The following is a 23,645-nucleotide window of genomic DNA, read 5'->3' on the forward strand; positions in this document are numbered from 1 at the left end:
TGCTAACCATTTACCATCAGGCGGGCTATATGCCAGTTTGCTATTCTTAAGACAGATAAATATAAAAGTTAAACCTAAATAAAATTGTCATTTTTTGATGAGACTTTATTTATTATTAACTAGATGACTCGGTGCAACGAATTTCGTAACATCTACATGGCCATCTATTAAAAATAGTCCGATTCCCATACAAAATTACTTATTTTCAATTTTTAGGTTTTTTTAGCTAATCTATATAACAAATTCAAATAAAAACAGAAAAAAACATATTCAAATCGGTCAAACTTTTTTTATTATTTTAGTGTAATTAACGAACATCAATTGATTTTTCTAGACAGATTTAAATAAATATAACTTTTATACTTATTTATAGCTGTATAGTGTTAGTTGTCTTTGACAAAAAGTTTGGGCTAAAGAAAGCCTTTAAAAAAAATTAATGTCAGTGACGTCACGTCAACGTGAATTTGACATTTTGTCATAACCTCTAAAAAGTACCTCTTTATTGTTATTGTTGTGTTTTTCTAAAAATAATAATCAAAATGAGTGAAGAAACAGTTGATAATAATCCTAATAAGAAGAGAATAAGAAAGAAACGTAAAAATTTCCTAGCCAATGCTAAGAAATACGCAAAAAAGGGACAAATGGGCCGCGGGACCAGGATGTCGGAGGAACTGTATCAATACTTCGTCGGTATATTAGAAGTGATGAAACAGGGCAGTGAGGATTACGAGGAAAGAGGTAAATCACAATACTTTTATCATAGCAGAAGATTTTCATTTATATATATTTACTTCGTCTGCATGTGTTTTCGTTCGTCGTTGCTTTTATAATCGATTTATTAAGCTTGTTGATATATTGCCTTTAGATATTCGCATTATGGGCCAAGGATTAAGAAAAATTTTGATGATTTTATCGGTGTCCCAATAATTCTATAATTTTATGGATACCTGAACTGAATGGCCACCATAGAAACTTTGTAATAAAACAACGCAACCCTATTGATCTTGGACCCTTTTGATTTAATTTATGAGGATGGGTAGTAAGCTGACAGATATTGGATAGGATCTAATATCGAACGAGCTTGAAGATCCTAACAATATCTACATATAAAATATTTGGATGTTTAATTAAAAAGAATTGTTAATTTCTATTGTCAGGTCTTGGTGTGGTAACAAAATAAAAATAATGGCATCATTCCTTTTCACCTTGCATAAAAAAGTTGTAATAATAACTTTTAAAGCTTATTGATACTTAAAATTTTTTTACTATTTGAATATTGAAAAATGTACATTAAAAACTTTTTTAAATAATAAATTTCAGCATCTCTAGTAAACAATGTCCTAGAACGTACCAAAGGGGAAGAATTAAACATAGTCGGCAACCAGCTCGGTTGTAGAGTGGTTGAAATACTCCTACCATACTCCTCTGCAGAAGATCTGGAACGGTTCATTGAAATACTATCACCGGAACTCCGTAGATTATGTTCTGACAATTTCTCAAGTCATGTCATCGAGACAATGCTCCGAGTGTCCTGTGGCCGTGCAACTGAACATTTACAAATGAACGAAACTGAAGAAGAACCGAAGAAGAAGAAGAAGAAAACAGAATCTAAGTACAGCGAAGAACACATAAAGAATTGTTACGAATTCACATTAAAAATATGTAAATACGCACTCAATAATCTCGAGGACTTTGTATGGGATTCATACGCTAATCATATACTGAGAAGTGCTTTGAAATGTTTAAGTGGAATTACACTTTTACCAGGAGAGAAGCCGAAAGTTAACCTTTTTAGAGAGACCGTCCAAACTGACAAGGGTATTCCTCCACATCAAACAGAAATGCAGTATAAGAACGTGCCAGATGAGTTTAAAGATTTAGTCAGAGAATTCGCCAGCAGGCTCTCAGCTTGGCCTCAGTTTAAAGATCTACCGTACCAGAACTTAACATCTGCGTTATTGCAAGTGTTGTTATATTCTATTAAGAATGTAGATAAAAGCCTTACAAAGGAGTTGCTAAAGAAGTTATTGAATGAAAGCTTCGCTCCCGAAGACTGGGTGACATCTGGTGCTGATGAAGAGAAGGAGGAAGAGAAAGTTGACGATAAAGAAGAAGTAAAAACGAATGGTGTTACAACTGGAAGTTTGCCACCAGTATTTGAGAATCAATCTGCTGTGAGGTAGGTATTATTATTTTAATAATTATTTTTTTATATATAATAATCAATTTTGTAAACTCATAGTGAACACCTGAATATCCAGAGCAAAATTACCACAAGGGCAGGAGCTTCATCATATAATTTGCATAAATAATTTTTTTTTTTATACAACTTAGAATGGCAAACAAGCTGACGGCCCACCTAATGGAAAGTGGTAATCGTCGCCTATAGGCATAAGCAGTACCATGGACATAATAGAAATATGTCCTATATTTTAAATACACAATTGAGACTTGACAGGATGAAAATAGCTTTTACAGGTAAATAGTACTTACATACCTGTCTCTTTATTGCCAATGTTTCGATGTGGATTGCACCATGTCCTGGTCATGACTGGACTGCAGTGAGCGGCGTCATCTGGCAGCTCGCGCAGTCGTTTCGTCCTTTTAGCTTGTTTGTTACTCCAAGATGAATAATAATAACAGTATATAATATTACATTACAGGTTATTAGAAGCAGCATTATTTGTAGCTAAGAAAAAGATGTACACGCAAATATATGCTCGTTGCTTCATCAACAGACTGGGCCAACTTTCCACAGTTCCAATGCTCAACTTCACTGTCCAACGGCTCATAGACAACTGTCAGATAAAAGAAGAGGTAGGTAAATATATAGATACTTGGGGGGAAAGGGATTGTTAGTAATGTGTGGAAAGGATGAGTGGCGGTCTTCCACCGTGCGTTTTTCAAGGCACTTTCTTCCACGCACAACCATTCTTTGGAATCAACTTCCAGCAGCAGTATTTCCGAACCGATACGACAACATAACCTTCAAGAAAAGAGTATATTCCTTTTTAAAAGGCCGGCAGCACACCTGCAATGCCGCTGGTGTTGTGGGTGATCATGGGCGGCGGTAGTCACTTACCATCAGGTGAGCCGCATGCTCGTTTGCCCCCGTTGTAAAAAAAAAATGTGATCTAGAAGTTCCATTGCTAGCAGTATAGCCTATCAGTCAGAGGTCGACCTCCACGTGGTTCCCCCTGGAAACCATCGTGGTTAATTCTCATGGAATTCTTCACGATGGGCTAACTAACCTGCTTTTACCCACACCTATCACCTCTTACTGGTACCCCGTCAGTGTATACCGATCACGTCGACCCATATGGATCTTTTGTGCTTCTACCATCATTTCATAGATCCTATGTGTTACCCTAATGATATCCCGCGGTTTAAGATATCTGTAGTCCCCTGGTTCTGGATAAGTCGTTCCCAGTAGACTCATACTTGCCAACGAATCGCAGTTGCACATCAAGTGTTCCATGGATTCCGGTTTCTCCCCGCACAGTCTGCACAGTGTGTCCGAAGATAGACCCATCTTGTGTAGTATATGCCTTATTGGCATATGTCCAGTTAGGGCACCCATAATGAGTCTTGCCTGTTGTCTGCCACCGCTGTAGATGAGTTTATCCCATCCCTCAACATTGTCATTTAAGAACTTTTTAGGTTGTCTAAGACCCTTCAAAGTCCTCCATTTCTTTTGCTATTTTTTCCTCACATACTCTCCAAGGGCATAGTTAACAATACTTGATGCAAGTGCAACGTATGGTTCAGGACCTACCATAGTGTATACCGATAGCGCAGGCAAAATAGAAAAGTATAAATTGAACATTTCAGTTGGAGCCAATGTTCGACGAGCTGTCGAGCAAGTTCGACGCGATACTGGCGAGCGGCAACACGGGCGTACTCGTCGCGCTCGCGAAGGCTTGCCTCAGGATCAAAGCTAAACAGATACAGTTCATCAACGTTAGTATGGTATTATATAGTATTTCTTTTACTGGAATGGAAGGTAGTGGTAAAAAGAACAATGTCACGATCCGAGTAGTGCAGGACTAAAGTTAGAAAAATATGAATTATATTTTTTTTTATTAATTCCAAATTTTTTAAGCATTCTCTCTATTATTGTTTTCTCTCTAACTACTGGGTTGGCTGGAAGAGATATCTTTTAGAGATAAGCCCTCCCTTGCTGACAAGTTGTTAAAATATTTGCTATATCTATTGTTCAAGTGTATAGATTCATTCATAGATATGAAAAAAAAAAGGGGGTAGCCGTACGAATAACATCAAAGTTAACTAGGTCCGTAATATTTTAATTATTTATATAGTTTAATTTTATCTATTCTATGTTTTAAACAAGGAATTGTGTAATTTACTAGCTCTGTAACACTTTGGATTATTAATTCCCTAAATACTCTCACTTTCAAAAAGAAAAGAAAAGAAGAAAGCTTGATACTATTAATATGGATCTGTATGCAAAATTGAGTTCTAACATGGAGGCCATTGTTGACTTATTTAACTCGCGGATGGAGCAAATGGAGCGAAATATTCAGGAGCAGCAAACATCCAAACCCTCGCAGTCAAATCTCGAAACCTTGACACGTGAGTTCTATGATTTTAAGCAGCTTATTTGGAAATCAGTTGCAATGTTGAAAAACCAAATGGAGCTTATGCTGATAAGTCTGGACCGTCATGAAATGTCCTCTAGAAGAAAGGTCTTATTATTGCATGGTATTCCCGAAAATACAGATGAAGATGCTAAAACTTTGGTTACAAAAGTCTTCACGGAACAATTAAAAATGACGTCAGATTGTATCACTAATATATCTGTTGTTCATCGGCTTGGTTTTGGGCAAACTAAAGCAAGGCCTATATTGGTGCGTTTTATGAGTTATGCTATCCGTAGTCAAGTTTGGAAAAGTAAGACTCTTTTAAAGGGGACGCAGGTCACGATGTCTGAATTCTTGACAAAATCAAGGTATGACACATTTAAGGCAGCCAGAGCACATTTTGGAATTAAGAACTGTTGGACTTCTGATGGCAAAATCGTAATATTATTATCTAATAAGACGCGTCGCAAGATCGAACAAATGAGTGAGTTTCGTCTGTTAAGTACACAGTATCCAACAAAAGAAATAAACACGAAAGCCGCGGCGGCCCCGATGAAGTCGGCTAGGGGAGCTTTGGCCTCCACCAGACTAAATAATTAGTCAATCTGACTCAGTATATAGTGCTTCAGCGGAGTATCTTTTTCTGGAATTGTGTATCCATCATTCGAAAATCTTACTTGGCGTATATTATAGTCCATCTCTTCGTGTGGACTACTTTCAGTCTTTTGAGGCTCTTCTGGAATCACTTTGTCCCATATACAATGAAACTATTATTCTTGGTGATTTTAACACCTGCTTACTCAAAAATGACTCACGTTCTTTAAGATTGTGCTCTATTGCTTCCTCTCTTAATCTTCATCTCCTTCCACTTCAACCTACACACTCGCCTCCAAACAGTGCGCCTACACTTCTCGACCTCATGATTGTATCAGATCCTGATAAGGTTACTACTTTCGGTCAGTTTTGTGCACCTTTCTCCTATCATGATCTAATCTATCTGTCCTACAAAATTCGTATGCCTAAGCCGAGAGTAAAATTTCTTGAGCTTCGAAATTTTAGGGAAATTGATTCGGAGAAATTACGGAGTGATTTTGGCAGGATTGATTGGTTCATACTTTATGATTTAAATACTATTGATGAAAAAGTCACATATCTTAATCAAACGTTAAATAATCTGTTCGATAAACATGCTCCTATCCGAAAAGTTAGAGTGAAGCATCTACCGGCCCCGTGGTTGTCACAAAACATACGCAATATAATGGCAAAACGTGATCAGGCTAAACGTAGGTATAAAAAGAATCACTCCATCGAAAATTTAAATAAATATAAGAGGTTGCGAAACCGAAGTAATCGAATGTGCAGAGATGCTAAGAGACGCTACTTTCATGAATCAGCTGAAAGTCTTAAGCCAGCTCAACTCTGGAAACTCCTAAGAACACAAGGGATTGGTAAATGTTTAAACTCGTGTCCAGTTAATTTAGATAGCAACGCATTGAATAGTCATTTTTCGACGCCTCCGGTAATTATGGAGGACCATATTAAAAAGACTACTCTTGGAGAACTCAAAAACTTGCCTAAACCCAATTGTAAACCATTTTCTTTCCTAGCTATTACTACGTGTGATATTAAAAAATCAATCTTGTCTATTACTTCCAAAGCAGTTGGTGATGACAAAATCTGTATTCAGATGCTTCGTCTTCTCTTAGATGAGCTTGCACCGATTCTTTCTCACATATTAAATTATTCTCTGGAAACAGGTTCGTTTCCTGCTGCCTGGAAAAAAGCCTACGTTATTCCGCTTCCCAAAACCAACAATCCCACGTACCTTTCCGAGTATCGTCCTATTTCTATCTTACCTGTTCTATCTAAAGTACTTGAAAATCTAGTTTACGATCAATTGTCATCTTATCTTTTTAAAAATAAACTCCTTACTCCTTTTCAGTCTGGGTTTCGTACAGCTCACAGTACTGTCACTGCACTACTAAAAGTTACTGAGGATATTCGTCTTGCTAAGGATAGGAAACAGCTATGTATTCTCACTTTACTCGACTTTAGTAGTGCCTTTAATTCAATAGATTTTGATATCCTTCTCGGTATCCTTGACTCACTTAATATATCTCCACTGGTAATAGCATGGTTTAATTCTTATCTTGTGGGGCGTATGCAGTGTGTTCGGTCGGATGAAACCAGCTCCGACTGGTGTGGTCTTGTTGCCGGCGTTCCACAGGGTGGCGTCCTGTCACCACTTCTATTTTCTATTTTCATTAATTCCTTGGCAGGACGTTTTTCATCCTACTTCCATCTATACGCAGATGACTTGCAGCTGTACAGTTTTTTTGACATTTGTGATATCGGTACTGCTATAGACTTGATTAATCATGATCTGGTAAACATTTCAAGATGGGCAAATGCATATGGTCTATTAGTGAATCCAACAAAATCACAAGTTATTATTATCGGAAGCAGATACATGACAGATTTATTAGATCGTATGACTGTTCCACCTGTGGTGTATGAGGGGACAATAATATCATATACAAATGTCGTTAAAAATCTGGGCGTACTTTTTGACAGAAATCTTTCCTGGACGTCTCACGTAAACCAGATAAGTAAAAAAGTACATGCGACTGTTCACTCACTCAGACGTCTACAAAATTTTCTACCTATTAAAACAAAGGTCAATTTAGCCCAAACATTATTATTTCCCCTTATGGATTATGCAGATGTATGTTTTCTTGACGCCACTTCAGAGTTATTTTCTAAAATTGACCGTCTACAAAATTTATGCATTCGTTTCGTTTATGGTTTGCGTAAGTTTGATCATGTCTCCAAATATCGAAAAGAATTGAAATGGTTACCTTCACGTTTTCGATTGAATGTCCATATACTGACGCTTCTTTACAATATCTTGCATAATCCCTCCATTCCTTGTTATCTCCGCGAGCGTTATGAATATTTATATTCAAGAGATAAACCACTTCGCCCTCAGACACGATTACTTCTAAGAACTCCACCACATCATACTCAGGCTTTTGGGAATTCCTTTACAGTTATATCCATTCGACTATGGAATAGTCTGCCATCCGAAATAAGGGAATCGGCAAGTATAGGCATGTTTAAGCGTCGTCTAAGAGAGCATTACTTATCACTATGCTGACGTATTATGTATATGTGTATGTATATTTATATATGTTTATATGTGTATATATATGTATGTGTATATGTATGTTTGTGTAAATATATGTGTATGTTTACAGGGTATTTTATGTAATTTATAATGTGTAGTTTGTATTATTCTTTGTGTATACATAACTTATGCGTTTATGCAATATATGCAGATCGTATGACTGCCTATTTTTATTTATAAAATAACACATTAACATGGAAAGGTTTTGCTGGAAGAAATCTCTTATTAGAGATAAGCTCGCCTTTGTACATTATGTTTATAATGAATTGTAATTACCAGTATGTTTTGTGTACAATAAAGAATAAAGAATAAAGAATAGATTCTTTATTGCATTTATATATTCTTTTTTGGAATCTCTGGGGTTTACTCCTGTCAATCAATCAATCATTTATTTATAAAAATATTACAATATACATGAAACAGATGATCTGTTTTTTGTAATGGATGAAATGAAATAGTGACCCATCTGCGCTAACGGTGTATGCTGATGGGGTACCAATGAAGGCGATACAGATGGTAGATCATATAGCAGTAACCATTGCTTTGGATTTGATATCAGTGTCAACAGTTATACCCTATCGGGCAGGGGGGAAAAGGATTGTTAGCAATGGAGTTTGACAGCCCCATTGCTAGCAATATGCTCTATCAGGTCGACTTCCACGTGGCTCCCCCTGGAAACCATCGTAAACAATTCTTGTTGAATTCGTCACGATGGGCCAACTGACCTGCTTCATCCTCACGTATCATCCTTCACTGGTTCCCCGCCGGTGTATACCGATAGCGCGGGTGTAGTTACCATTCCATTATCATCCATTTAAAAAAAAACCCTGTCGGACATGCAACAATTTAAGAACAGGTAATTAGCTAGCAATTACATTAACATTGAAACATTCAAATACTATTACCATTACTTGATTGCAAATAAATATGAAATATTTGACAATACAATTAATATAACAAAGAATAATCATTTAATCACCAAATTAAAATAAAATAGACATAATTTCTCTTATATGTCAATTATTATTAATTTAATGAGTTTTAACGTCAAAGTATTAATTTAATCAAGTATGACATCTATTGGCAAACCCCCCCTTAGGGGGGAGGCCTATATTCAGTAGTTGACATTTTACAGCTGATATGATGATAATTATTATATGGTTGGTCTCTACGAATGGAATGTTGAAGTCGCCAATTTTCTTTGTAGAGCAAAAATCTTTGTTTTCAAGAATGGCAGCAAATTAGGGGTACCGCGAGCGACACAAAGATATCCCTAATGCTGTGCATGTGTATAGGCTACTGTTACCTTTTACCATCAGGTAAACAGATTGTTTACCATTTTTTTGTTTCTTTTTCTAGCCTGATAATTGGTAATCTGTTCCTTATAGAACAATAATCCAATCTGCTGTTTGGATGTCAAGTTTAAATCTTGTTAATATACGATGAGGCCAATCTATTAACCAGCTCTCAGTCTCTGTCTGTAAATCTTTCTATCAGTCCTTGGATGCTGTGTCTTTTTAATTGAGAGAAACGAATGCTTCCCGATCCCTGTAATTGATCGGCCAATTTATTTTTATGGCTGTTCAGTCTGGACTGATAGTTTTTGCTGAATGTCTCGATTTCCTATTTTATCGTTTTCAGTTTGATGTCCATATATTTTCCATTTTGAGTATCATAAAAATTTACTTTTCGTTTTACAGAGCCTAGAGTCAGTACTGATTGCTAAGGAGGAGCATCAGAGGTACTTCGCGGTGCTGTGCCTGCGGTTGCTGCCAGCTGACCGCGTGCAGCTGGACAACTTGGACAAAGAGTACTTCATCAACGTTCATGGCTCCGTCATACTGCAGTGTATACTCGAGTACCAGGTACAGTTGGATATTGGGAGTTGTTTCTTTAATGAATGATGATGGAATGGTAAGGCGAGCTGCGCTACCGGTACACACTGGCGGGGCACCAGTGAAGGATAATAGGTGAGGACGAAGCAGGTCAGTTAGCCCATCGTGACGAATTCAACAAGAATTCACGATGGTTTCTAGGGGGAACCACGTGGAGGTCGAACTAATAGGACATATTGCTAGCAATGGGGCTGTCAAACTCCATTGCTAACAATCCCTTTCCCCCCACCAGGTACAGCTGGATATTGGGAGTTATTTCTTTAATTAATGATACTGGCTGGGATACCAGTAAGATATGATAGGTGAGGATGAAAGCATGTCAGAAAAAATTGACCACAAGACAAACAAGCCAGTGGTCCACTGAATGATAATTTTTTTTTATACGACTCAGAATGACAAACAAACTGACGGCCCACCTGATGGAAAGTGGTAACCGTCGCCTATAGACATGAGCAGTACCATGGACATAACAGAGTATACTGTTTCGCCCATGATACCCCCCATGCGTTGCTATTCCTGAGGACTCAGGAGATAAGCTGTTACCATACCATAGCCTATGAACACCTGCAATACCTGGGGTATAGGCCAACTCTGAAGTAACCTTTTAACCCTATTTTTGAAGAACCACATGCTGTAGTCTCTTGGGGAAACCTTGACAAGGAGCTCACTTCATAAGCTGAGGATTTGTGGAAGGAAGCATCTCTGAGACTACGCTGTACATGACCATCCAGGCTTAATGCATGTGTCTACCATAGACATGAACCATGATCACCAATAGATTGATGGGACATAGTAGTTTACTTAAATAATCTTTTTTATTATCTTAATGTAATGGGTACCCCCATCTGTTATATGGTTCTCCAAATTTGAAGGTTTTCCAAACTCAATACATTTTTCATTTTTCGAAGAAAAATTTGCATTGCTTGTATGCTACCTACATTATTATTTTTACTTCCAGCGACCCGCAAAAGCGGTAACGAGCCTCCTAGAGCTGACCCCCGAGGAGTTGCTGGTCATCTTCACGGACGCGAAGGGTTGCCACGTGGCCGACGCCTTCTGCAAGAGCCAGTGTGTTGGAGTGAAGTCCAGGGATAAACTTGTGTGGAAACTAAAGGTAGGCAACACATTTAATCCGCGGGAGTCTTTGTACAATAGTCGTTTGCGTGGGTACCTTTGTCCCATTCTTGTTTCTACCACCAAAAAGTTGTGTTTTTTTACTGGATGATAATGGAATAGCAACCCTACCCTCGTTATTGGCACACACCGTCGGGCTACCAGATGATGTAAACAGAAGGCCTACCATGAAATGTTTTCCGAAATTTCGGAGCCAAACGAAACACAAATTTGATGTTAAAATTACATAATACATGCCGTTTGGAAATATTAAAAATATTGAAATATTGTTCCTTTGGACTTTTATGATAGGATGTGTGACGAACGAAATGTTAAACTCCATTTATTGGTCCGATTTTAGTATTCGCCATTTTACTTACATTTCAGGGATTCTACCAAAAGCTGGCCCTATCTCAGTACGGTTCGCGCGCGTTCGAGCAAATCTACGGCGCGGCGTCCAACGAGCAGAGGATCAAAATAATGCTCGAGATATCGGACAAGAGCAGCCTGCTGAACGGCTCGCAGTACGGACGCTTGCTCGCCAACAAGCTAGGCGTCGACACGTTCAAACTGTCCCAGAAGAAGTGGGAGCAAGCGCATTTGAAGACTGATAATAAATGTTTGTAATTGTTTGGTTTTTTTCTTTATTCTTTATTGTATACAAAATAGAATGTTAAGCACAATTCATAATGTACAAAGGCGAGCTTATCTCTAATAAGAGATTTGTTCCAGCAAAACCTTTTCATGTAAATTGGATGTTATTTTAAAAATAAAAATAGGCAGCCATACGATCTGCGTACATTGTATGAACACATAAGACATGTATACACAAAGAATAATACAAACTACACATTATAAATTACATAAAATACATAAACCCTGTAAACATACACATATATACACATTCATATATATACACACATAAATATACATACACATATACATAATACGTCAGCATAGGGGGAAAGGGATTGTTAGTAATAGAGACTGAGAATCCCATTGCTAGCAATATACCCAACCAAGTCGACCTCCTCGCGGTTCCCCCTGGAAACTATCATGGTTAATTCCTGATGCATTCATCATGATGGGCCAACTGGCCTGTTTTCATTCTCATCTATCACCCTTCACTGGTGCTCCGCCAGCGTATCCCGTTAGCGCAGGCGGGGTTACCATACCATTTTCACCCACCAAAAAAAAATACGTCAGCATAGTAACAAGTAATGCTCCCTTAGACGACGCTTAAACATGCCTTTACTTGTTGATTCCCTTATTTCGGATGGCAGACTATTCCATAGTCGAATGGGTATAAAAGGAATTCCCAAAAGCCTGAGTATGATGTGGTGGAGTTCTTAGAATTGTCTGAGGGCTAAGTGGTTTGTCTTTTGAATATAAATATTCATTAATCTTTTTTTTTATTATTTTAACCGACTTCAAACAGAAGAGAGCTCTTTCTCAATTCCGATGTATTTTTTTATATTTGTTTGTTACCTCATACTCCGTCAGTTGTTAACCGATTTGAAAAAATCTTATTTTATTTGACAAGGTATACTTACAGATTGATCCCATACATTTTTTTTTTATCAAAATCCTTTGTGTTGTTTAGTTTTAAATCAATATAACCGGTTCATACACACACCGGAGGGAGACTGTACAAAAGTCGATTGCTCGTGTACCTCTGTCCCATTCGTGTTTCTACCGTGAAGCAGTTGTGTTTGGCTGTGTTTCGGTTTGAAGGGTGGGATATGGCAGTGAATTTACTGGGTACAGAGGAATAACACCTGAGTCCTCAGGAATGGCAACGCATGCGGGGCATCATAGGCGAAATAGTATACTCTGTTATGTCCATGGTACTGCTCATGTCTATAGGCGACGGTTACCACTTTCCATCAGGTGGGCCGTCAGCTTATTTGACATTCTAAGTTGTATAAAAAAACATATATATAGGTATAGTTTCAACGAAACCTAATGAAAATGTAAACGAATAATTATCCTGACCATAAAACAAGTTCATGTTTATTAACCATGATAGTTTCCAGGGAGAACCGCGAGGAGGTCGACCTGGTTGGATATATTGCTAGCAATGGGATTTTTAATCTCCATTACTAACAATCCCTTTAGCCCCACCTGTCTCCCATTAGGATAGGTAGGAACAATGGAAACTTCTTTTTGAAAATTAATTCAAAATTTTTGTAATATTTTCCAAAAAGTCTTTTATTGATCAAGCCACCCGGTACTGGCACACTCCGTTGCAATTCTTGGGCACTTCCCCCGGCTTGAGCTTGCACATCTTGTCTCCACACACGTACTCGCCTTTTCTCGGATGTATCGTAGGTGGCGTGTGACCTACAAACAGAATTATTAATATACATTAATTTTACCTTAATAGAGGAACATATACAACAATACAATACCTAAAACATATATAACAGTAAACACAGCAGTAATATGAATCAGTGAAGTTTCCACAACAAACACATTTGTGGCAACCCTGTCTTTTTGACAGGAAATTTTTTTAAAAAAAAAAAAACATGGTGGTTGCTTTTATGTATACGGTGAAGGAAAATAATTATAATTGATTGAATTTATATATGTATGGTGTGGCGTTAAATATTATATCATTGACATAATATTAATAGTGCTTATATACCAACCACTTCGTCGTTTTATTGCACCTCAACCTTCCTGTGTAGCTTTTACCGGCGTATCAACTCGAAACATTAAATAAACGAGATATATATATATACATTATATTTATATTATTATATGTATCACATCTCCCATATTTAGAACTAACAAAATTTTTCATTGTGCCTCCCACCAAATTGTTTATAATTACTCCTCTCCATCAAAAGGTGATTATTTCTTGTAATTGTTTATATTTATAATAAGTTTACTATTGTAATCTTTTGGAGGAAACAATAAAGAGTATCTATCTATCTATCTATATATATATATATATTATTTTTTTCTCTGTAATCAAACCGAGATCCTCTCTAACGTATTTTTTTAATAAGTATAGATCTTCTCTGAATAAGTCTAAAGAGAGAAACTGCTGATTATGATAATTGCAGGCCCTTAAAAGAGAATTACTCATGTAATTCGTGAGTGAAAAAGATAGATAGATACTCTTTGTTGTTTCCCCCAAAAGATTACAATAGTAAACTTATTATAAATATAAACATTTACAAAGGTATACTGAATAACTTACTATGTTATGTACATTGTTTATATGTCATTGTTTATTTTTATCTTTTTACGGTGCAATAAAGAGTGAAATAAATAAATAAATATGTCTAGAATTCACCCGGGGAAACCTTATATAAGAATTACTCAACAGAGAAGGTGATTCAATAAAATTATTCATAATTTTGTTTGATTTAATTAGGATTAAATTGGCGCTCACCCCCTTTTACTGCATTTCGACTCCCTCCTTTAACATCTTGCGGGGAGCGTCTTTGTCTATGGTAGATATCCACTTTGGGTCGGTTGATGAGCTGTCTTTTGGGGTCTATGGGTGATGTAGATCCCATCCACGCCACGACTAGAACAAGCAGGACGAATATCTGGAAATTTTCACATTTTATACATTAGATGAAATATAGTGGAATAAAATTGTTATTGGTCCCGTGTGGTCCCGTCATAGAATAGGCCACCCCTTCCTTTCCCGTGGGTGTCGTAAGAGGCGACTGAGGGAGGGCGAGGGATGGGCAGCAGCGTCCCTCTTAAAACATTTGCAAAGTGTAACTGCGGTTGCCAGAGTGTATACTGTGACGCCTAAACTGTTGTTCATATCTATTGCAACGGTTACTTACCACCAAATGGGCCGTTAGCTTGCTCGCCATTCTAAATATCGTAAGGAAAAATTGTAATGAACGCCATTTACAAGATAAATAATGACATGTATGCATACGAGAAATTTCAAATTCCTCAACAAAATGTTTACAATAAGGTAATTATTACAATTATTAAAAATTTACAAAAAAAAAAAATTACAATAAAATACCAATTAACTTAAAAGGTGAGGATGATTCTAAAAAGTTTAAAATAGCGCTAAAAAAATATTTAATTACAAAAAGTTATTATACGCTACAGGAATTTTTCAATGAAAAAATTTTATTGTATTTGTACCTATTTGTTTTAATGTAATAATGTTTTATTTATTTTATGTTAATCGACGATGTATATATATATATATATATATATATAATGTAAAAATTTATTTATATACTTTATGAAATATTTATTAATGCGATTGCTGTGCCCTTCCAGGGTTCATGTTGATTCTATACTTTTAATAGCTTAAGACCTATATTGTTACAACATGAAATAACAATAAATGATTAAATTGAATTGAATATTATCTCTCTGCCAGCGATTCCTAAAGTGGACTCCGCGAATCTAGGGGTTCCGTAAAAAATTCATCAGCATTTCGAGAAATTATTTATACAGTCAAACAATTTCATACTTCACATTAAAAATTCTGGAAAAAGATAAAACGGTGGAAATTCCCATCATAACATTGAATGCCCAAAAATTATATAAAAGGACAAGTTCACGTTAAGTTGATCGTGTCTCGATACCTTTTTAATGTCCATTGCAGAAAAAAAAAACATAGCTGTCAAATTTATTTTATTAACAATTTGTCCTTTAATTTTGAACATGAATTATATCACCTTGATTTATTTCGCCAATAAAATAAAAATCATGCAAAGAAGGTTTAAAGAAAATTCTATAAAGAGTTATGCTTTTAAAATATTTCTAATAAAACCTTTTATTTTTTTATTAAAATTACAGTGATTTTCATTTGTAATCATTTGATATGTTGTTTCATAAAATAAAAGGTATTTGGTGGGCGTTCCATTTATTTTTGATGTAAATTTATATTGAAGCTTGGTATGGTTTTTTTTTTATAAAAACAACAGACAATATTTTGGTATCTTTATTTTTACTTAACAGTTCTTGTTGCATATATGGCATCCCTATCTCATTTATTTGTACATTGCAATTGTAGATGGCAACACTTTTAAAAATAAAAAGGTTACGTATGGACGAAAACTGCCTGCCCTGTCATATAGAACACTTCTTTTACATGATAATCTTTTTCTAAACGGACCACAGACAAGAGAGAGCACATACTAATAAAAAAAAAAAGGAGTTGCCACCTTCCAAAAATAAGACGCCCAATAAATATTTGTTACCACTCATGACCAATATATAAATATTTTTGGAACTTTATTGAATCAATAAACTTGATACTACAACAATCTTAAAAGTTTAGAAACCCCTGCTCTAAACAATACCTATCACAGTATTTTATTGTACATCGAATATCTAATTTAGTTTACAAATTATTTTATTTAAGGTCAAACAGATAAAAAAAAAACTAAATAAATATACCTAGGTAGCGTTTGTACATATCATTAGTTTACAGTTATATGTAAAATATTTGTAAATTAATGAAGTAAAGTTTTTGTACATACCAGAGTCCTCATTGTGAGGCGTATCTCGATTCTACACACTAGTGTTGGCCGCGAAGATTGTCTGCTAAATGGAAATAATTTGTTTACGACGAGATATGTCGATGCACTAATAAATCGATGTTACAGAGTAGCATTATATCGGTAGTTCAAATGCAGAAAAGACTTAGGAATAGGCATGGGCAATATGGACAATATGTATACCGGTGGGAGAGGGATTGTTGGCAATGGAGTTTGATAGCCCTATTGCTAACAATATGCCCTATTAGGTCAACCTCCACGTGGTTCCCCCTGGAAACCATCGTGAACGTGAATTCTTGTTGAATTCGTCACGATGGGCTAACTGACCTGCTTCGTCCTCACCTATTATCCTTCACTGGTGCCCCGCCGGTGTATACCGATAGCACGAGTGGGGCTACCATTCCAAATTAAAAAAAATTATGGATACCTATCTGATCTCTATATTCTGGTTTCTTCTAGACATTGATGATGGAAAGAGGTGATGACACATTTTGATTTCGCCCATACGAGTATCAGTCGGATATCTATTTACGAATATGTTAAAAGTCTGTTATCCAATATTATTTTTTGGGTAACAGATTTATAACGTGTTCGTTATTGCACCAGTATATACATATTATAACTAAAATATATAGGTATTGCTATATACTCATCCTTACAAGTACACATTCGGATTCATTCTAAGCTTATTCCTTCATATAATGTTTTAATTTGATAGCTTCGCAAAGTTATCGTTTTATGAGCCATCGTAAACTAAATTATATACAAATATATATATGTATTTTGAATGTAAATATATAAGTTACTTTGTATTTAGGTAAGCGTTTTTATTATTTTTAATATAAACAACTATACTGTTTTCTTTTCTTATTGTACGCACACTGTCCGCTGGTAATTAATGCTCCTTTCCACTCAGGGTTTGCTGGAAGAGAACTCTTACAGAGTTAAGCTCCTGCTAACCTGTTGTACATCTTTATTCAAAGTAAATTATAACAATTAAATTTTTGTATATAATAAAGTAAAAATAAATAAATAAATTTATAATAAGGTATACCTATATTTGATAAAAATTTAGTTCATATTGATCCTTAGAAGCAAGTTTTCATTGTTTTCATTGTTTTATATGCTTTATAAGTACCTCCTTTCCTTTCATTATATTGATTTCTAGGGTTTAGCGCTTTTTAGCTTGTATAAGTCTCACAAAAATTCTTTATTGCACCATAACATAATGTAATAACAACAAATAAAGAACAAAGTTATCAAAGGCGATATCTTAACTCTTTATTATTGATAAAAAAAAAGTGGTACAAAAAGCGGACTAAATGCTATAGACTAATATCTATGCAAAAATTATTGTGGATGTACTGAATATTTTTAGACTGTGGCACCAGTTGAACCCGTTTTGACCACCTTTCTGAGTCACCGCTGTGTTTTAATTGCCATACGTGATTCACAATAATGATTTTGTGCGTAATTGTAATCCAATAAGACATGAAAATGGTATTTCCTCGTATTTATTGAGCAGTACATTACTTGTACATTGTTGTACGGCCTAGACCTCGTGGCACTGCACGAGCTGTGTCATGGGCGTCACAGTTTATTCCTTGGGGTTTGATTTTGTTCATCTCTGTCAGGTAAATGACGATCATCCATCATTGTACATTGTATCTAAACGATGTCTGTACATCTATCTATCTATCCTATTTAAGAGCTGCGCTCTTGTCGGTGGAGCTCTTGCCACTCACTACGATTTTCCTCTTGATACGACACGACACCAACTCCTTCCTTGATCTGCCCGATGTAACTATGTCTCGGTCTCCCTCTCCCCCTCCTTCCTAAGATAGAAGGAATCTATCTTACCTTCTATTATAATGTTCATAAGTTCGTCGTGTCGTATCAAGTGTCCCAACATTTTTCCCCTTCTGTCCTCAATAGTTCTAATAATTTGTCTTTTTTCCTTAACCCTAAGCAGGACCTCCTCATTGCTAATTCGATCCCTCCAGCTAATTTTCTCCATCCTTTTCCAGCACCACATTTCAAAGGCTCCAAGTTTATCCATTTTCTTCTGAGTTAATGTCCACGTCTCACATCCATACAGAGCTATACTCCAGATATAGGTTTTGTTAAGCCGCTTTCTAATATCTTTTGTTATCTTAACCTGTAAAAGTTGCTTTTTGTTATTGAAGGTTTGCTTGGCCGTGGCTATTCTCGTGACTACGTCCGGAGTACATCTGGAATCACACGTGATTAAACTGCCTAAATATTTAAATGTATTTACTTGTTCTAATTGAGTATTGTTAATTTTTATATTATTATTTTGTTGCGGTTTAATCTGTAAATTTATAAGCACAAAATATTTATTGCAAGTTGATTTTATTAGACCAATATACCGCCATTGACTCTCTGTTGATCGTAACGGTTGACTGTTAGAGAATGCCATCAGGCATTAAGTCCGCCCTGTAGACATATTTTAATGTGTGCAAAAGTATAAATTTATAAATGTTGAGAAAGCAATCCACACGTTTCTAAATATGGCAACTTTATTGCTTTCTGGTAGGTGTTTTTTTTTTTATTGGGTGATAATGGAACGGTAATGGTACGCTATCGGTATACGCCGGCGGGGCACCAGTGTTAGATGATAGGTGAGGATGAAGCAGGTCAGTTAGCCCATCGTGAAGAATTCCACTAGAATTAACCACGATGGTTTCCAGGGGGAACCGCGTGGAGGTCGACCTGACAGGGTGTATTGCTAGCAGTAGATCAATTAGACCTCATTACTAACAATCCCTTTCCCCCCATCTGGTCGGTGTTCGGTAATTGTAAGATGTAATGTTCATGGTACTGCTCATGTGTATAGGCGACGGTTACCACTTTCCATCAGGTGGGCCGTCAGCTTGTTTGCCATTCTAAGTTGTATAAAAAAAAATTGTACAACTTAAAAATATTAATAAATAAATAAATTTCTATTCTTATTTTAAAACTAACAAAGCCAATTGATAGATGATGTGGCATATTCATGCCATAGACAATTGTAGGGTGTCTCCAAATTGACGAATAGACAGGATTAATCCGCGTTCGACGAGTTCGAGTGGCCGTGTTGCGGGCATCTAATTAAGCAGGCGTCCGTGTTGTCAGTTCGTCTGTCACGCGGCACGGCTGACGCCGAGTGCCCATCGCATCTATCGTCAGTCCCCGTACAACGAATTTTGATTTAAAATGTATTGTGGCCACACGTGGCTGTATATAAACCTTGGTTGTTTGTGTTTTATTGTTATTTCAGCCGTTGACTGTCCACTGCTGGGCATAAGTCTTCCCTATAAGGGGAGCTTTGCCAGTAATTGCCACGCTTGGCAAGCGGATTGGCAACCGCAGTTAGGCTTTTAAAGATGTTTTAAGAGGGACTCTGGTGCTCATCCCATCCTCTAGCCTCTTACGACACCCACGAGAAAGGAAGGGGTGGCCCATTCTATGCCGGGACCACACAGGGCGGATGTGAAAGTTCTTAAATAAACTATTTTGTTATTTTGCATTATTAACCAACTTAAAAATTTTTACTTCACCGTGTGGTCCCGGCGTAGAATGAGCCGTCTCTTTTTTTCCTTTGGTATGGGGATTTAATGGTTGAGGGATGTACAACAGCGTCCCTCTTAAAAATCACCAAAGTCTAACTACGGTTGCCAACCCGCCAAATATGGCAACCAATGGCAAAATTCCTCTTATGGGGAAGTCCTACGTTGAGCAGTGGGCAGTTAACGGCTGATAGGGTATGAGAACTGACTTAAAAAAGAAGTAATTGTTTATTTTTGCTTTTCTACACTTTCGACACAAAGTTGTTGAACTCTTTTATCAAAACAAACACATTTACATTCATCCCAATAATAAGTAGTTTAGTTAAGATTGAAGTCGAATCATAAGCGACTTTTTATAAATTTCAACTTTTTAAAAAAGGAACAGCTGATTTTATTGCCCGTTCTTCTCAATCAAAATTGTATTCCGAATGGATGTTAGACTCATGGTTAGCGGTCATTCAAGAATGATTAAATTAAAGTTTATTTAAATAAAATTTACATCTTTCTTTCTTTCATTTCAAAAAGAGGATGTTTTCGATTAGTATTCAATACGCCATGCATAAACATTTAATGTTGAACCGCTTCTAATGATTATTTTGTTTTTTGAAAGTTTCCCTTCGTGACAGTCTCATATCTATATGAAATGAAATGAAATATTTATTTGCTTTAAACAGACATTTGACATTCTAAGGGCCATGTGACAAAACTTTTTGGCATCTGTTTAATTGCCTTAAAATTGTAGGCGTGCAAATCTAATTTATTGTTTAAATAAGGATACAAATTCAACTTAGTGGTTATTAAGATTATAGAATAAAAAGAAAAAAAGGAAAAACAATGCTAACATTGTTATTAACTTGTTGTTGTTAAATATATTCTTTATTGCATTAAAATGTCGGGAAAGTCCGTAATTATTCGAAATCGTAAACCGCCTATTCGATTACGTACACACACACGCGTATACGGTACTTCAACGACAGTTCACAAAACGAATTCAGTCTTCCATCCAACATACATCAATCACATGAATACATTGTATATGTATTTTTATTTTCAAGAAGTAACGACTCAAAAAGTTTGAAAATTTCTTTCGTGCAATTTGGAATCGAACAAATTTCGTGTTTCAACCGTGAAGCAGTTGTGTTTGTATAGCTGTGTTTCGATTTGAAGGGTGGGATATGGCGTGAATTTACAGGGTACAGTGGCATAACATTGAGTCCTCAGGAATGGCAACGCATGGGGGGTATCATGGGTGAAACAGTATACTTTATTATAGTATACATGGTACTGCTCATGTCTATGTTTGTTTGCTGTTAGCTTGTTTGCCATTTTAAGTTGCATAAAAAAAGCTGACGGCCTATTTGATAGAAAATAGTAACCGTTGCCTATAGACAAAATCAGTATTATAGGCATGCTGTGTCGCCCATGATACCCCTCATGCGTGAGAACTAAAGTGAGACTAGAGACCTCTTACCCTGTAATTTTATTGTCATATCCCACCCTTCAAACCGAAACACAGCCATGCAAACATAACTGCTTCGCGGTAGAAACACGAATGGGACAGAGGTGTCTAAGCAAACGACTTTTGTACAAAATCTCCATCATTTGATCTCCAGATTTGATGACGTAGAAATATAAAAGTTTTAATACACAATTTACAACCGACTTCAAAAAGGAGAGCCTCAATTCGGTTGTTTTTTTTTCTATATTTTATTACCTCATAACTTCGTCAGTTGTAAACCGTTTTGAAAAAGTCTTTTTTTTTATCTCAAAGGATATATTATACTTACAGATTAGTACCATAGAAGTTTTATCAAAATCGGTTTCGTAGTTTATTTATTAAAACAAAACAAAAAAAAAACTACTTTAATTGTAGCAAAACCATTTTGCTACAATTAAAGTAGTTTTTTTTTAAAACAAAATCTTAAGTTTGTATATATTAATGTAAACAAAATCAACTAAAGAAAATGTTACACAAAATGACATCAGCTTTGACGACACAATCTCCGACAATTCAACATTTACCCTTTCGCAAAACACGTTTTTCTGACGTCAAAGATTCATAATGGCTGCGGGCGGGCATTTCAAATTTGGAACGAAGAAGGGCACTTCGTTGTCAGAAACCGAACGGAACGGACGCGTGTCTTGTTACTTTAACGGACCGCTGCGAGGCAACGCTTTATAAAGGGGCCGCAAAGATGTGTCAGCTTTGTATTTCACTTGACGTTAACGAATCAAAGAGTTTCATGTAAATGTTTTGATGGCCGCTTTGTTTAAGATGTAGATACCGGATTAGGTTTTTAAGCGGTTTCGGAAAGGAATAGCTATATCAATTAATTTGAATTTTTTGCGACTACGTTAGGCGATTACGTCGTTAATTCTAAACTGATTTTCATGATTCTATAGAGTTTTTTTTATAGATGACAATGAAGTGGTAACCCCGCCTGCGCTAACGGTATACGCTGGTGGGGCACCAGTGATGGATGATAGGTGAAAATGAAAAGGCAAGTCTGTTAGCTTATCCTGATGAATACTCCTGGAATTCAGCACTATGGTTTTCAGGGAGCACCACGTGGAGGTCGACCTGTCAGAGTATATTGCTAGCAATGGGACTAGTAGTCTGCATTACTAAGAATCCCTTTCCTCTAATCTATAGAGCTTTTTTAATGGATGATAATGGAATGTTAGCCCCACCTGCGCTATCGGTATACACCAGCGGGGCACCATTGAAGGATGATAGGCGAGGATGAAGTAGGTCAGTTAGCCCATCGTGACGAATTCAACAAGAATTGTTCACGATGGTTTCCAGGGGGAACCGCGAGGAGGTCGACCTGGTTGGGTATATTGTATGCTTGCTTACGACACCCACGGGTAAGGAAGTGGAAAGTTTACCTGAATGATTACATTAATTTTCGTCTCTCATAAAATTAACTTATAAAATGGTAACACGTGTTCTCATTCCGTTACTTCACGGATGTTGGAGAGGAAGCAATTAGAATTATATTAGTTAGAACTAGTTTACTGGTTTCATCCTATTAAGAATAATATATCTAATATATAAAATTCTCGTATCGCGGTGTTTGTTACCAAACTCCTCCGAAACGGCTTTACCGATTATCATGAAATTTTGTGTGCATATCGAGTAGGTCTGAGAATCGGCCAACATCTATTTTTCATACCCGTCAATGATAAGGATGACCCCCCCCCCAAATTTTTTTTTATTTTTTTGTAAATTTTTTTTATTTTTAAATTATTATAATTTAGCATTGAAAAATACATACAACTTTAAATTTTGATCGTTTTACGATCAACCCCTGTAATCGCGATTTTTATATTTCGCAATAAGTGGTAAAACAACGTTTACGGGGTCAGCTAGAACTGTAGCAACATGGATTTTATTTATTTTGTATATTTAATTAACCTGACTTTATGGACACTCATTATTATATATAGTTTCTTTCATACATACACGTACATTACTTGCATACATCCACTCTAACTCGCCTACCTTGCTTTAGAGTTATAATTTTAGTTTGTATAAATAAAGTCCGTTATTGGCTGTATTTATAAGAGACTTAGCATGTAATTTGTTTTTAAGAGCTGTGATTTTTTTATTAAATAAATAAATATATAAATAAAAATAAACTCCTATAAAGTAAAAAAAATCTTGGCATTATCTTTGACAGAACTTTATCATAGTCTCCGCAAATCTCAGAGGTTAGCAAAAAAATGTTAGCTGTTACTAGCGCCTTGAATGAATTCCTGTTATTTAAACCTTGCTGAAG

General features: G+C 36.2%; 2 protein-coding genes across 2 annotated transcripts; one reads left to right on the forward strand and one right to left on the reverse strand.

Moving 5' to 3' along the window:
* Positions 1–446: 446 nt before the first annotated feature.
* On the forward strand, positions 447–11,428 carry LOC113511127 (nucleolar protein 9). The gene is made up of 7 exons (XM_026894724.3): positions 447–738; positions 1,321–2,179; positions 2,664–2,817; positions 3,832–3,960; positions 9,489–9,653; positions 10,642–10,797; positions 11,184–11,428. The coding sequence occupies exons 1-7, from the start codon at positions 540–542 to the stop codon at positions 11,421–11,423; spliced, it is 1,902 nt and encodes a 633-aa protein (XP_026750525.2). The 5' UTR covers positions 447–539; the 3' UTR covers positions 11,424–11,428.
* A 1,561-nt stretch (positions 11,429–12,989) lies between these two features.
* LOC116413367 (uncharacterized) lies at positions 12,990–16,417 on the reverse strand. Its single transcript, XM_031912079.2, has 3 exons — positions 16,277–16,417; positions 14,200–14,359; positions 12,990–13,139 (listed from the first exon to the last, which is right to left on the reverse strand). The coding sequence occupies exons 1-3, from the start codon at positions 16,286–16,288 to the stop codon at positions 13,015–13,017; spliced, it is 297 nt and encodes a 98-aa protein (XP_031767939.2). The 5' UTR covers positions 16,289–16,417; the 3' UTR covers positions 12,990–13,014.
* Positions 16,418–23,645: the final 7,228 nt, after the last annotated feature.

The sequence above is a fragment of the Galleria mellonella genome, unplaced genomic scaffold (assembly GCF_026898425.1).
Source record: "Galleria mellonella isolate WM207_F2 unplaced genomic scaffold, CSIRO_AGI_GalMel_v1 utg1053, whole genome shotgun sequence".
Taxonomy (NCBI): domain Eukaryota; kingdom Metazoa; phylum Arthropoda; class Insecta; order Lepidoptera; family Pyralidae; genus Galleria; species Galleria mellonella.

Bases quoted from the DNA above. Each gene is read 5' to 3' on its own strand.
- LOC116413367 (XM_031912079.2), bottom strand. The intron at 13,140-14,199 runs GTGAGCGCCAAT...TTCTGTTTGTAG, and splicing joins TCGAAATGCAGTAAAAGGGG to GTCACACGCCACCTACGATA.
- LOC113511127 (XM_026894724.3), top strand. From the start codon at position 540: ATGAGTGAAGAAACAGTTGATAATAATCCTAATAAGAAGAGAATAAGA. The intron at 3,961-9,488 runs GTTAGTATGGTA...TTCGTTTTACAG, and splicing joins AACAGATACAGTTCATCAAC to AGCCTAGAGTCAGTACTGAT. The intron at 10,798-11,183 runs GTAGGCAACACA...CTTACATTTCAG, and splicing joins AACTTGTGTGGAAACTAAAG to GGATTCTACCAAAAGCTGGC.